This window comes from Prinia subflava, chromosome 4 (assembly GCF_021018805.1).
Source record: "Prinia subflava isolate CZ2003 ecotype Zambia chromosome 4, Cam_Psub_1.2, whole genome shotgun sequence".
NCBI lineage: Eukaryota > Metazoa > Chordata > Aves > Passeriformes > Cisticolidae > Prinia > Prinia subflava.
Window position 1 is genome coordinate 5,644,038 of NC_086250.1, and position 13,494 is coordinate 5,657,531.

At 41.7% G+C, this 13,494-nt stretch overlaps 1 protein-coding gene across 22 annotated transcripts in view; it reads left to right on the forward strand.

Annotated features, from left to right (window-relative positions):
- Positions 1-13,494, forward strand: part of SOX5 (SRY-box transcription factor 5) — a 600,060-nt gene that overhangs the window by 541,787 nt on the left and 44,779 nt on the right. For 21 of the 22 annotated variants that reach the window (XM_063395247.1, XM_063395244.1, XM_063395243.1 and 18 more), the window contains one exon: positions 1,740-1,886. In XM_063395247.1, coding sequence (XP_063251317.1) covers positions 1,740-1,886 — 147 coding nt within the window. The remainder of the gene's footprint in view (positions 1-1,739; positions 1,887-13,494) is intronic. The other variant, XM_063395232.1, reaches the window with a different exon arrangement.

Below are 13,494 nucleotides of genomic sequence, written 5' to 3' on the forward strand. Positions count from 1 at the left end.
GGGAGCAGGTGAATGAATGGATGATAGGGAAAGAGAGGGAGACTAGGCAGAATGGGATGTATTATTGGTGATTAAGAGGTATGGAAAAATAAGGATCAAGCAGTGATGCAAGCAGAGAAAAGAAACAATTCAAAACTGAAAATGATAGAGAGTCTGAAAAGAATAGAGTGAAAAATAAATAAGTAAGAACTTGGTGTCTGAATACACTTAAAAGAGCAGTCAGTGGGCTGCTTTTAGCTGTGTGAAGGGGCTAGGGCTGTGCACCTGCAAAAGGAAGAGTTTGTAAGGAAATCACGGGATGATGCACGGGGCTGTGCAAGATTCAGAGCCATTAAATCAGGGGCTCATGTACTGTGAGCTCATATTAGCAGTGTCTGTGCACCTTTGCACAGATCCATGTGGAATAATCATGTCATGAGTTCTCAAGTTCCTCTTTCAGACTTGCTGGTTTGGGATGGCTTTTCTTTGTGCCCTCCAGTCTTTGTTGCTCTGTCAGCATTTAAAATTCCCTAAGAAACAACAGCAAAACAACTAAGCACTACCAACAGGTCTTCTTAGACTTACTCATATTGAAGCCCCCCTGTTTTTTTCACACCCAGTTCCATATTTCTGCATTTATTCCCTTGTCATGTTGCATCTCAGAAGCTCTGTCAGCCCCTGCATCTTTGTTCAGTGTTACAGCACAGCACTAATCACTCTCACTAGTGTGAGTCCTGCAAAAGGGGGCTGAGCAGGGAAAATCCTTGTTAGTCCATTCCTGCTCTCTCAGGCTCCTGACTTGGGAATTCCTCCCTTTTCACAAAGCAGCAGCAATTGTTGGTTCTCCTGCTCACCATGTTTATTTTCTCCATGTTTTGTTAGGAGGTCAGGGGAGCTTCCAGGCACTTCTAGTTTGCCTCCTTTCTAACTGCTTTGACCTTACTGTAGTGCTTAACTTTAAACAGATGACTGTGATTATAAGTATTCACATGTTAATAATAAAATATGTACTTAAAGTGCCTTACTGGTTTAGTTTTAAAGAGAAAAACATGTCCCCTCTGTGTCTGCATTGCATCTGTCACAGAAAGGGTTCTCAGAATTAGCTGGGGCTTCTAATGGTTAATGGACAGTGATATTAATTGATATGTGTATATTTATATTGACTCTAGGGGTTCCCCACAGCCCAGCTGAGAGTGGACTCCTACAATAATTACTAAATAAATTTTTGACATTCCACTGTCCCAGAAACCTTACAGCCTGGGAAAACACAGCAAATAAAATGAAGAACCATAAAATGTTAGCACAGAGACCACCACATCCAACAGCATATGTGTTTCACAAGGGTTAATGTATATTGCTGGTGGAAATGATTTTTTGCCTGTGTCATCTGAGGAAAGGAAGGATTGTCCAGCAGCTCAGGCAAACCATGGGGATTAGCTTCTGGTCCCTGTTTTTTCTGAATGCCTGGACACACAGGGAAGCTGGGACACTTCTCATGGTGACGTCTCATCCATCCCTAGAGGAATGAGTCACAAAAGCCAAGATGACAATTCATGTCTGGAAACATACATGTGCTAAATAAAAAACGCCCATTTGAAAGAAAAATACATCATCTTCTGTAGGAGCAGTTTTGAGAAGATTATTGATTGATGGATTGATGGATTGATTGATTGATGGATTGATTGATGATTTCTCTCCTGTCTCTCCCCCTCACCCCAATTTTTTCTCTTTTTTTTTGGTTTTTTGTTCTGTTTTTCCAGCAGTTGTATGCTGCCCAGCTCGCTGCGATGCAAGTGTCTCCGGGAGGGAAGATTCCTGGCATTCCCCAGGGGAACCTTGGTGCTGCCGTGTCCCCTACCAGCATCCACACAGACAAGAGCACAAACAGCCCTCCACCCAAGAGCAAGGTACTGTGCCAGGCCTGCAGGAACCTTTGTTCCCTGGGTGTCTCCCTGAAATGGGAGGATGTTGTTGTTGCAAAACAGCTGGGAAGAATTCAGCTGAGGGATGCAGGGAGAAAGCAGTCCTGTTTAGGTGACAGCAAGAGCTTGATACAAAAAATGTGTCCTTCCTTTTTGTCAGTGCCCTCTAGCTTGCTGTCCATGTCCTTTATCATGTCAGGAGAAATTCCTGGAATTGACAGTAGTGTCTTGTTTTTACCCTAACAGTAAAGCAGCACAGATTAAAAATAACCAGACAAACAAATAATACCATTGTCAGCTCAGTGGAGATACATGTTCAAAGAATGAAAGGCATGGCTTGAAATCAGTAGCTGCTGTGTTGATGAATCAAGCTCTAGGTTGTCTCTTCTCTCTCTCCTTGCTGTAGACTTTCTGACTTCCTGTGGCTTTAACTTGGCCTGGCTTTTTCTCTTACAGCAAGAAATCACAAAGCTGTGATTGTGCTTGATGGTAGATTGTTGGGTTTTGGGTTTTTTAAAAAGTGTTTGGTTACCAAGTTTGTGCATTTTACAAGGGGGGTCTTGTGTGCAGCTGGCAGCTTGGAGATCTACACTTAAAATCTCAGTGTTGATTTTGCTTCTTGCAGCAGGAGAATTTCTGATGAGATCCAAGGGGCACAGTGTGTATTTTGTGGCAGTTGCATGGTTACAAGGCCTGCCATATCTGCTGGTGACATCGAGCATAACCATTTTTAATTGGCAGCTGTCGAGATCAGCTCTGTTCTCCCCTTTGTTTTATTGCTTTTTCATATTTTTAGGTGTTCCAGTGCCTTTGGCTTGCAGTTCCGTAGGAGACAAACAGAACTTATTTTACAAAGTGGGGGGGAAAAAAAATAAACCAAAGAAGTGGGCCAAAAGGGAAGGAAGGGGGCTCCAAAAGGCTGTAAAATTGTGCGGAGTGAGTCCTGTGCTGCATGCTGTTTTCAATCTGCTGTGTGCCAGTTGGAGGCTCCGAGAGAGCGCGAGAGAAAGGGAAGGAATAATGCTGAGAAATGATAGAGTGGCTGTGACCTCCAAGCTCAGCCTGGAAATCCAAGACATTGATTTCACTTAGCATTCCTGCTGAGAAATCCGGCGGAGTTCAGTTGTAATAAAAGAACAAGATTCTGTTCTAATGGTAATGGCGTATGACAGACATATCACTTTGTCTGTCCTCAGCACCAGAGAGATGGGAATTGGGGAAAGGTCACCTGACCTGCCTGAGCTGTTGTGCAGGTGCTGTTCTGAGCTTTGAACCCCGGCCTGGAAGCACAATTATTTATAATACTGAGCGATAAAGAAACCTTTATAGAGCCTACAGTAATTAGAATAAAGCTTACACAGTAGTGCAGTGGCCTGGCTCAGAAAACACGTTGGCAGATCCATCACAATGGCAGAAACTGAAGCTTGTGTGTTGGAACTAAACACCTTCGTTTGTGTCTGTCCTTTGTGGACCTTTCTTTGCTTTCTCAAAGCTTATTTGTGTTCAACAGCTCCAAAAGTTTATTTTCTTTGCTGGTTTCTTTTTTATATTTAATTTTTCTAACTGTCATGGGGGAATATGTCTTGAGTTTCACAGGCATTTTTTAAATTTATTTTTTTGAAGTCCCCATTAGCGATTTGGTTCCTGAAGTTGGTTTGTGGTGATCTTTCTCACGCTTACTGTACATCAAACCTCTAAGTTAATGCCTTAGAGTAGCTTTCAGTAGATGCTGTTTACTGAATCTCAGTTTTCAGCCCATAGTTTACACTGGCACAGCTTTGGTAATACACTCAAGTGTTTGGAGACAAGGAGACAGCCTCACCTGAGAGTGTGTCAAGCTACTGGCAAACATCTAGGTCACTTCTGAAAAGCTGTGGCTTTTTCTTCTCTCGTGTAGTGTTAAAGTTAGTGTGCTGCTCTTTGCAAGGATTCTTCAAAGTCAGCCTCAGCAGCAGATGGAACAACTGTTGGCTCTAGAAATGCTGAGAAGCATCAGGGGGAGTTTGCCAAGGATCATCCTTTAAATCTAGTAAGACTTGAAAACATCCCTGAAACTCCTCTAAGACCTTGGCAACTCCTGTTTTGGCAAGCCTTTTATCAGTGGCCCTCACCAGTGTTTGAACACCGTGCTGGACAGAGCACCCTGGCACCTCCTGTCGTGCTGCTCTCCTCAGCAGATGTGACCTGGAACAGTCAAAGCCACTTCCGAGGGTTCTGTGCTGCGACTTTCAGGAAGCCATGAACTAGAGATGCCATTCTGCTGTGCTGCACACATTCTGTCAAGTTTTGGTTAGGAAGCTGAGCTGGTGTCGTACATTCTTCCAAGGAGAAATCCATGCCAGAAAAACTGATTTAAGAAACAGAGCTAGTGGAGCCTGTCCAAAAGAGAAATGCGTGTGTCTTGCGGAAATGGATTTTAACACAGCTTCTTCTTGAGCAGTTTTAAAAACAGCCGGTATGCTAATCATACCATTCAAATTTACCAAGGCCTCCTCCACAACCCTTTTGAAAGGCAACTATCTTTGAAGTTTGCCAAATCGTGCTGGATTTCCGAAGTCTGTCTTAAGCACATTTTGCCTGTGATGGTGTAAGCGCTCGCACGCTGCCCTGTTGGGTGCTGAGGGTGGCTGCAGCCTCCCGAGGAGGAGAGAGCAGGCAGAGGTGCAGATAAGGACTAGGCAGAACAACTTTTCCATCTTGTGATTCTTTTCAAGCCTCTTGCACAAGATAAAATAAAGCAGTGTTGTAGACAGTCAGTTTATCTGAAGTGACCTTTGCCGTGCCAGCAGGACTCTCACCTGATAGCTCCAGTCCCCACTGGCTCCACATCAGGTGCTTGCACAAGGACAGCAACTTCACCCTCGCTTGGAAATGGTCAGGCCCTCTTCATTCCTGCCTTTGTTTCTTGCTTTTTGTGTGGCATGGATAAATATAGCACCTAGTGCCTGCCTGCTGCAGTGTTCTAGCCCTTTCCATGTAACCTTTCAAGTGCAGCAATTCTGGAGTGAATTTTCAATGTAGCTGGTAAATGTAGCTAAACGATTCCCTGTATTTATTGGAGCACAGTGTATTGTCTGTGGCATCTGCTGTAAAACAGGAGCAATTCAGTGTGAAATGTGACAGGAGAGAATTCCTTGGCACTTTCCTTTTAACCTTGTGGTGACCTCAGCCCTAACCCTACTCACAGTTGTGTCTCCATCAATGACAAGAGCACACAGATTGTCCAAATCAATTTTTTTTTGTTCTATTCAAATACTTCTGGCAGTGATGCTACCATTTGCTCAGCAGTAGCACCTGGGAGTTGTGACAAGGAAAGGAAATGTGTTTCAGACAAGGCAGAACCAGCACTAAGCAGCTGGATATACACAGTCACTTTCTCCTCAGCTACAATATTCAGACAAATATCCATCTGAATCTTTGACTGAAGAGGGTGCTTTAGTTTCACATTATCTGATCACCAGTGTGAACACTTCCGATGGAATTCTCTTCATGTCACCTATAGGCAACAATTAAATGGCCTTTGAAAGTTTTAGTGCTTGTACAGATTGGTCTTTAGATGGCCAGAGTCTCTTCAGAACTTCTTCCATTTTTCAGGAGTGTCTGCTGATGTGTCTGCCACATGCAGCAGCTGTGTCTTGCCTCCTGGTTATAGTATGTGAGGGATAAAAAGGGAGCAGGGTGTGCTTGCTCCATTCCCATCCAGGGAAGGCCAGGGAACTGCAGAGTCACTCTTGTCTTTCTTACCAAATCCATGTGAGACCAGGGAGAATACAAAGAATAAGAGCCTTTGGAAATGGGCATTTTAATTCAGACACACCACAGGCTATGTTACCAGGAAAAATAAGTAAACTATGGGGAGCTGGTTGTGGATTTCCCTGTCCCAGTCAAAAGTGATGATGGGACTGCCTAGTTTTAGTAGGAAAGCTTTCTTCACTCAAGATAAAAATACAGTGGAAAAAAGAAAAGGAAGACATCAGAAGAAAAAAAGAAAAAGGCCCTAAAACAGTAAAAATGCCCATAAAATTAATCTATATGTTATTTCTGATTCTACTTCAGGCAAATTGTTGACTTGAACTTCATTTTCAATGACTACCCTAAGCAGCCCTATTAAGCTGGGTGCATTTTTCTCCCTTTCTCTCAACTCTCCCTTTCACATGATGGTGCAGAATGTGGAATTTTATCCTGGGGAGATCTTGGGGAAAACATTAGTCCCTGTTATGGGCACATCTGCATCTACTCGTGTGCCACATCACCCTGACTGAGAAGTGGCCATGCAGATTCCTTGTACCCTCAGAGCTGCTGTTTTTGAACACATTAATGGAAAGCATCTAATTGAAATTAAAATAATAAAATGGCTGTGTACAGGTGACCAAAGGGCATGATTGTGTGGGATGGGAGAAATTCTTATCCCTGGAGAGCAAAGAGGAACCTGTCTGAAACTAACCCACGCTATATACTAATGGCAGTCCTTGTCCTGTTTATTGGCTGGAGAGCTCAGCAGCTGCTGAATGCCTGTCCAAGCTACAGGAAATCAAGGCATCCCTATTTTCATTAGACTGCTGAGGTATTTTAGAATGAGGGACAGCAGTTCTCATTAAAGTGATGTGAGACACAGCATCCCTGGTAAAACACAGGGCCTATATTTACAGAAGTTTTATCTCCAACATTTGCAAACTCTTCTATTTTTGAGAGTTTGCAGGCTGGACACAATTCTTTATATGCCACTGATTTAAAAAAATCCTTGCTAAATTAATCTATTAATCTTTTCAGCACCGGAATAACAATTAGCACTCGAATATTATACATCAGTACATCCAAAGCATTTTTCAGTGATTGCATTTCCCAATCCCCTTGCCAGAGCATCAAACAGGGCAGAAATAGCTATAAGATAATCAAGGAAAAGTTTACAGAACAGATGCAGTGATGAGTAGGGAGCTGTAAACTGAGACCTCAGCAGTGCTCTACTCTTTCTTCAGTCTCCCTGTCCATTCTTGTAGGTAATAATCTCTTTACCTGGGAGCTTTTTCATTTTCTGTCCCTGCTTTTGATCCTAAACAGTAAAATGTGGAGTTGGTGACAGAATCTTTGAAGTTGTTTTCCTTTTCTTTGCTCTTCTTCCTGTATATGACATGCAGGCAGATAAACAAAGTTTTTAAACCATTTGCTGGAGCACAGTGAAATGATGAGTATTAATGGAACTTCATTAGGTGCTTTTCTGAAACAGCAAATGTGCTCCAAACAATAAAAGCAATGTTAATAGCAGTATCTGAACAGCAGCAGCAGTAGGGACTTGCACAGCATTCTGCCTGCCTAACACCCCTCTTTACTTTCCTAAAAATAAAATTAGATATGTGGAGGGGCTCCTAGGATGCTTTTTCAGATTAGCTGTCCACATCTCTCTGTTCCTGAGATCATGTCTCTCTGGCACGAGCAGGTCTCACAAGCAGAGTTCCCAGGAAATTAACCCTTGTCAGGCTCAGCTGGCTCTTTTTAGAGTGAAAACTCAGCAGAAAATATAACAAAAAGGGGAAAAAACCCCTCCAAAATCTCTGATCAAAAAAGAAAAGTGAGATAACACAAATAAAGCAAGACTGCTTAATTCCTGAGAGAAAGGTCCTCAGAAATCAGAATCAGGGAACAACAGAGGTGTAAAGCAAAGAGGTGAAAAACAAGCACTGTGTCTTTACTAGTTCACTGCTGTTCTTTGCTGTTAATGCCTTTTAAACCTGATATAAATAAATAAATTTGGTGGGATGGGCAGCAGGTAGTAGTTCTCTTTATTTTTCTTTAAATTATCAACTTGATTGGCTTCATCCTGAGCAGCAGGGTATTCCAGCAGGCACTGTGACTGTCAGCAGGCTGTTTCCAGAATCCCTCAGTGTCCAGGAGTGCTGGGATCTGGCATCTGGTTTCTGCTCAGTGTCTTACCCTGTTACTCAGAAATACCTGAGCATTAACTTCTCAAAAGCTTTTTGACAGAACTGCCCTTCTTCTGTCAGCTGAGGGAAGAGCTTGAATGAGAAAGAGCAAGAAGAGACTGGATTAGTCCCAAATAAGAAAACAATGTCACAAAGTCAAGGGGTTTTTTAATGCCACTGAGAGAGCTGTTGAGCTGATGTTTCCAGTTGTCCACAAAGCTCTAAAAATAGCAGTAAAGGGGCTTTAGGAGAGCGTGCAATCTGGAGCTGCATAATGCAACAGAGAAAAAAATTTGATTTTTCTGGTTGCAGTGGGTTTTGCTGATACTCTTTACTTTTGGGTGGCCTTGGTCTGTGGGAAGAGTTAAAAAATATTTAGAAGAAGGTCTTTATGCTGAAGAAGGGGAACCAAACATGAGGAGAAAATACATGAAGTTCATTCTTCACTGGGGCTGCTGAGTGTAGCAGCACTGAAAAGATGAGGGACCAATATTAGCTCTTTGTTAAATACAGATAACAAACCAGGAAGTTATGCCAATATCAGATTAGTGTATAGTTTCCTTCATGAAATATGAAATTCGTAATAAAGGTCATCCTTCATTCCAGAGATTTGGCTGATTTTTTAGACTCTGGGCTGCTCAGAGTCTCTAAATCAAGGGATGTGTTTATTCCAGGAGCACAGTGCAAGTGATAGTAGAGTAGCAGTGGATCTCATGGATTAGGAGAGAGCCTGAGAACTCTACCTCTCCCAGGTACTTCTAGAAAGGAACCAGGTACTTCAGGTCAGGAATTAAATCTTCCCTTTTGCATCTTCAGATCAAGTGTTTGAGTATTTCATTGTGAATGTTTATAGTCAAAAAAAAAACCAGCAGAGGCTGTGCTGGCGGGTCTGTGTAGTGGACAGCAGTGCAGCCACCTTTTATCAAATATAGCATTCCTTTCCTACACAGAAAGGGAATTTCTGAGGTGGCTGAATAAAGTTCTGGTGTGATCAGTCTGACAGCTTCCAGAGACTGCTTGTTTTGTCTGCAGAAGGGTGGTTTGTATCCACGCTACATGCTAGATTTGAAATTAGCTCCTCTTGACATGTTCTGACAGAATGCAATTCCAACTAAGCAGCAAATACGTTTTGCAGTAAGTATTCCTGTCCCCGCAGCTGAATGATAATCATGTAACAAGGGAGCTCCAAAAATATTTTAATCTGAAACATTTTAATCTCTAATCCCTGGTAGCTGTGGATAGCTGAAGAGAGGCAAAATTTAGCATCAGAGTGGAAAAATCTGTTTCATTTTCAAATTCAACAAGACAGTTTCTTTTAGATTAGTATTAACTTTAGATTTACGTGAAGTGCTTGGCAACTGTTTCACTCAGGTTTCTCAGAACTACACATTTGTTGTACAGAATGCAGTTTGAATTGTTCAGTGTAAAACGAGCTGTTGCAAAAGAGGGATTCAGAGACATTATGTGGAAGGCATCACTTTAGAGTACACATATTTTTCAAAGCAGTGTGGCTACGTGTTGTGATTTTATAATGTAGCCTCCTTCAGGTCCAAGGTCCTGAAGTCTTGTGTGTAAGAATCTCATTTCAACAGGAATCTTCGTGTTGTCATGCCTGAAACTTGGAGATTGGTATAAATGTATCTCAAAGGCTTAGAAAGCAGCTAAGAAAATTAATCTATGAGTTACTTTTTTTATTAAAGTGGGATTAATCTTCAGTCTCAAATCATAGAAGATTCATGTTGACAATTCTGCTAAGGCATAAATACTTCACAGGAGAATTAGACTTTTGACTGCAGAGTCTCCCAGTAAAAGTGCTTCAGTAGTATCCAGAGAGAACATTTGGGAGCATCTGAAGAACATCTGAGGCAGACAAGCTGATGTGACAGGATCTAACATATCAAACTGGTTTAGAATTTCAGTCTTGATCATGTGTCTTTATCCATTAATGCTGTCAGACTGTCAATTCCAATGTGCACGTTTTGTGCTAATGAATGAGTTTAGTTTCGGTTTGTTCCATTTCAGGTTGCATTTGCTGCATTTACATTTGTTACATTGCTACATTTTTCCCTGCCGCTTTTAAAGAAAATAGAAGCTATTGCCAGAACTGGTTTAAAAAAAAAAAATTGGGGGAAAGAAAGTGTTTGGTAAAAGATCTCTGAGTATCTAGAAACATGGAGTGCATGGAGGGGAGGATCATGACTCCAGTTGGAACAGCGCAGAGAAAGTTCTTAAATTGAGAATCCCGATGCTACTGAGGTGTTTTAACTTTTTGAGTTATTTCATGAGTTATTAGCCTTCCTTCAACTTTTTTTATGGCTGTGCCAGCACCTTCTCGTGGACTGGAGGGCAGGGGCCTGCTGTGTGTGGAGGTGAGGCAGAGGGGTTTGTGGCAGGCTCTGTCTCTCTGACGTGCCGGGCAGTGACATCTCACGTCACAGATCAGCCACGCTGCCTTATGTGACTTGCAGCTAACACAGCACAGCAGGAGCTGCACACTGACAAACACAACCCAACGTGACACAGCCATGGGAAAACTGGCACAGAAAGCTCTCCCAGGTTGGGTTTCTGGGGTGCATTTATTCATCTCCAGAACGCTCCGGAGGAAGCAGCGTGCCATGCAAGGGAGCAGTACAGTGATGGGATTAGTAAAGCAGCTTTAATTCAGGGTGCAATTAGGAAGAAAACATATGTATGTAGCAGTTCTGGAGAGTGTTTTTGTTGTGTGGGTTCTTGTGAATTTGTTTCTTTCCAAAGGTAGCTCTCTCAGGGAGAGCAGTCATTCCAGGTCACTGATTATTTTTATCTTGAGCCATGCTAAGAGCTGTATAGGCTTCAGGTTACAGCTGTAAGTTAATGTATTTTGAATTTAGCTTGTTGGTTGCCTCAGTCAATCTTGAGCTCTGCTAATCTCAACTCTTGGCTTTTTTCTGCTTTGCTTGCAGATCAGACTGACCCCTTTTTGTGCTTATTTCCAATATTCTTAGTCTTCTCTGAAATTATCTTCTTTCCTTTTCGGGGTATTCTCCTCGTAGTTTCAAATATCCACAGAAAACAGACCCTGCAATTAAAACTCTGAAATTATTAGTTAATCTCTATTTGCTTATTATTTGTCATGTATCAGTGGATAGCCTGCACTTTTAGCATTTGCTATAAAGGCACAGACCAAATTTGGAAAATTCAGCCCATGCATACACACAGACCTTGTGCACACATACACAGACTGATGCTGAGGTTAAAAACAATCTCACATTGGGACAACTCTCAGCGGTTTCAGCAGCATGACATCTGAAATTTTAAATGGATGTAATGTGTCCTGCTACTGCTTTTCCTGTGCTGCTGTTCCTCACCCCCAAATGATTGTGGATCAGGGATTCCCATGATGGGAATCCTTTGGGGACTCACTTTTAAATCGCTCTGGGCTCAAGCAGAGCAAAATAATGCTATACATGTTATTACTGGTGAAGAGATAAAATTATCTTATGCTTACCCAGTGTCCCAGTGTCTTGCCTTGATGATAATTAACTGGTGACATACACATTGAGTCACTGCTCTAGGATTTGTGCCCAGAATAAGTCACAAAAACAGAGCAGCTTTAGTATAGGAGAAAAGGGTGAAGGGGGCTTTTTCTTCCTTTCCTTTTTTTCTTTCTTTTTTTTCCTTCTGGGTAAGATATAAAAACTGCCCAGAGCTGGCCCTGTTCAGGAAAAGCAAATCAGTCTCTTAGAATTCTTTTTTTTTTTAAGATGTCAACTTCCCTCTCATACACTTCTGTGAGGACAAAGAATGTCTTAACATCTGTATTGAAGTCATCATTAAAATAAAAGGAGATCTGTAGACATCAGCTATAAATCATCAAGAAATAGCTCGTGGGTAACCTTTGACACAGTTGAACCTACTTGAAATGAGCTGGAGCTGGATTCACTGCCTTCAGTGAAGCCAGTAGGTGGACTGGAGGTCTCTCTTCTCTCTCTCTCTCTCCATCTCTTACAGTGTCAGCTTCTGGGAGGTAAAAGTGTTCTGGCTGAGTGATGGAAATGCATTTGGATGTGTTCTTAAACAGACATTTGTTTTATGTCTGAAAAGAATCGTTTGGTCCTAATAGTGTGGTACTGGGGGATTTTAAAGGTATTTTGTGAGGCAGTTGTCTTCTTTCAGCATTACAAAAACTATTTTACCCAATTGTTCGGGCTTGAGGAACAGCATGGAGTAGCTATTGTGTGTGGATGCATGGGTGTTCTCCAGAATTACCAGGGAAATGGCAGATAAAAATCTGCCTAATTTTACATAATGGAATTTTAGCATTCCTGTGATCCGACTTCAAATTCCTGCTGAGCTTCTGCAGTGTATCAAAAATACTAGCTTGCAGTTGTTCATTCTAATTTCTAAGATGCAAGGTTTTAAAAGGAGCTGAAAGTATTCGGCATCTCATGGGGACAAACCAAGAGTCTTACTAATGAATCCAGCAATTAGTGGTTCATTGTGCCTGCCAGCAATTTGGCCCCAATACTGGTCCTGATGGTGATTTTGTTTCTGCTGGTGGGAATCAGGAACAGGATCTGAAGTCTGTGCACCAAGGGGGGCTGAAGACCTCTTCAGCACTCTCCTGCTTCATTCTTCAAATAATAATAAACATAGGTAGGGTCAATATGTGTATATATAGATAGAGAGAGAGAGATTATATATATAATATAGAACATCAATAGTCATTACTAAATTAAAGGGTTGCAAATGGTGGTGTTGCCATGCAGTTTCACAAACATGTCTGATGTCTGCCCAGTTTGCATAGAGTAAACCCTTTTTATAGGTGAAAGGTTGTGTTGTCTCTAATTTTGTAAGAGAATTCAGACAAAGGAGTGACTCTGGTTTCTGTAGCCACGTGCTCTTGTGCAAAACACTAGCATTTATATTTGGTGGTGTTTTATGATAACTTCACAGAGATGTTAGTGACTGTGTATAGAAGGTGAGGTAAGGAGTGATTCACACAAATTCACAGGGAAAGTTTGTTGTAAAGTCAGGAACTGAACCCGAGTCTCTTTGGCATGACCTAAGGAATCAGCAATTAAAAAAAGGCATGACTGCAACAATTCCCAACCATTCCCAAGAGATGTTCTCTCAGGTAGTTGACCCCACATACAGGATCATGGATGGGGTATAAATACTAAACAAATTCTTCTCTGAGTGCAGTATTTACTGAAGGAGCATGTGTTGGCTTTGAACATTCCCTGCAGTACCTTAAACTCCCTCCAGTTTCTGCAGCTGCTGATTAGATTTCATCTTGCTGCTAAAAGGAGGTGAAACATAAAGATATCCAGCAAGACCGAGCTGTAAAATCATTTTGAATTTAGTGATCTGGGATGTTGTTAATAGCATGCAAGCATTAAAGACAGATGAGCTTTGTGTTGATAGTTTTCCTTTGAAAAGCTATTAGTTGAGAAAACAAATTGTCAGGCAGGTCATATCTACAGTTGCAAAACATATTTTGACATTTTTGTTGCAGTTGTGTGTATCTAGAAATAAATACAGTGTATATTATCTTTGCACTAGATATTCCTAGGGTGCCTCTCTGAGTGGAAAATTCACCTAGGCTGCACAGAGATGTCCAAAGTCAGAGAAAGCACAGGTGTTTTTTGAAAAGGAATTTCTTAGCCCCCTGCCAGTTGTCCAAGCTGTTTGAA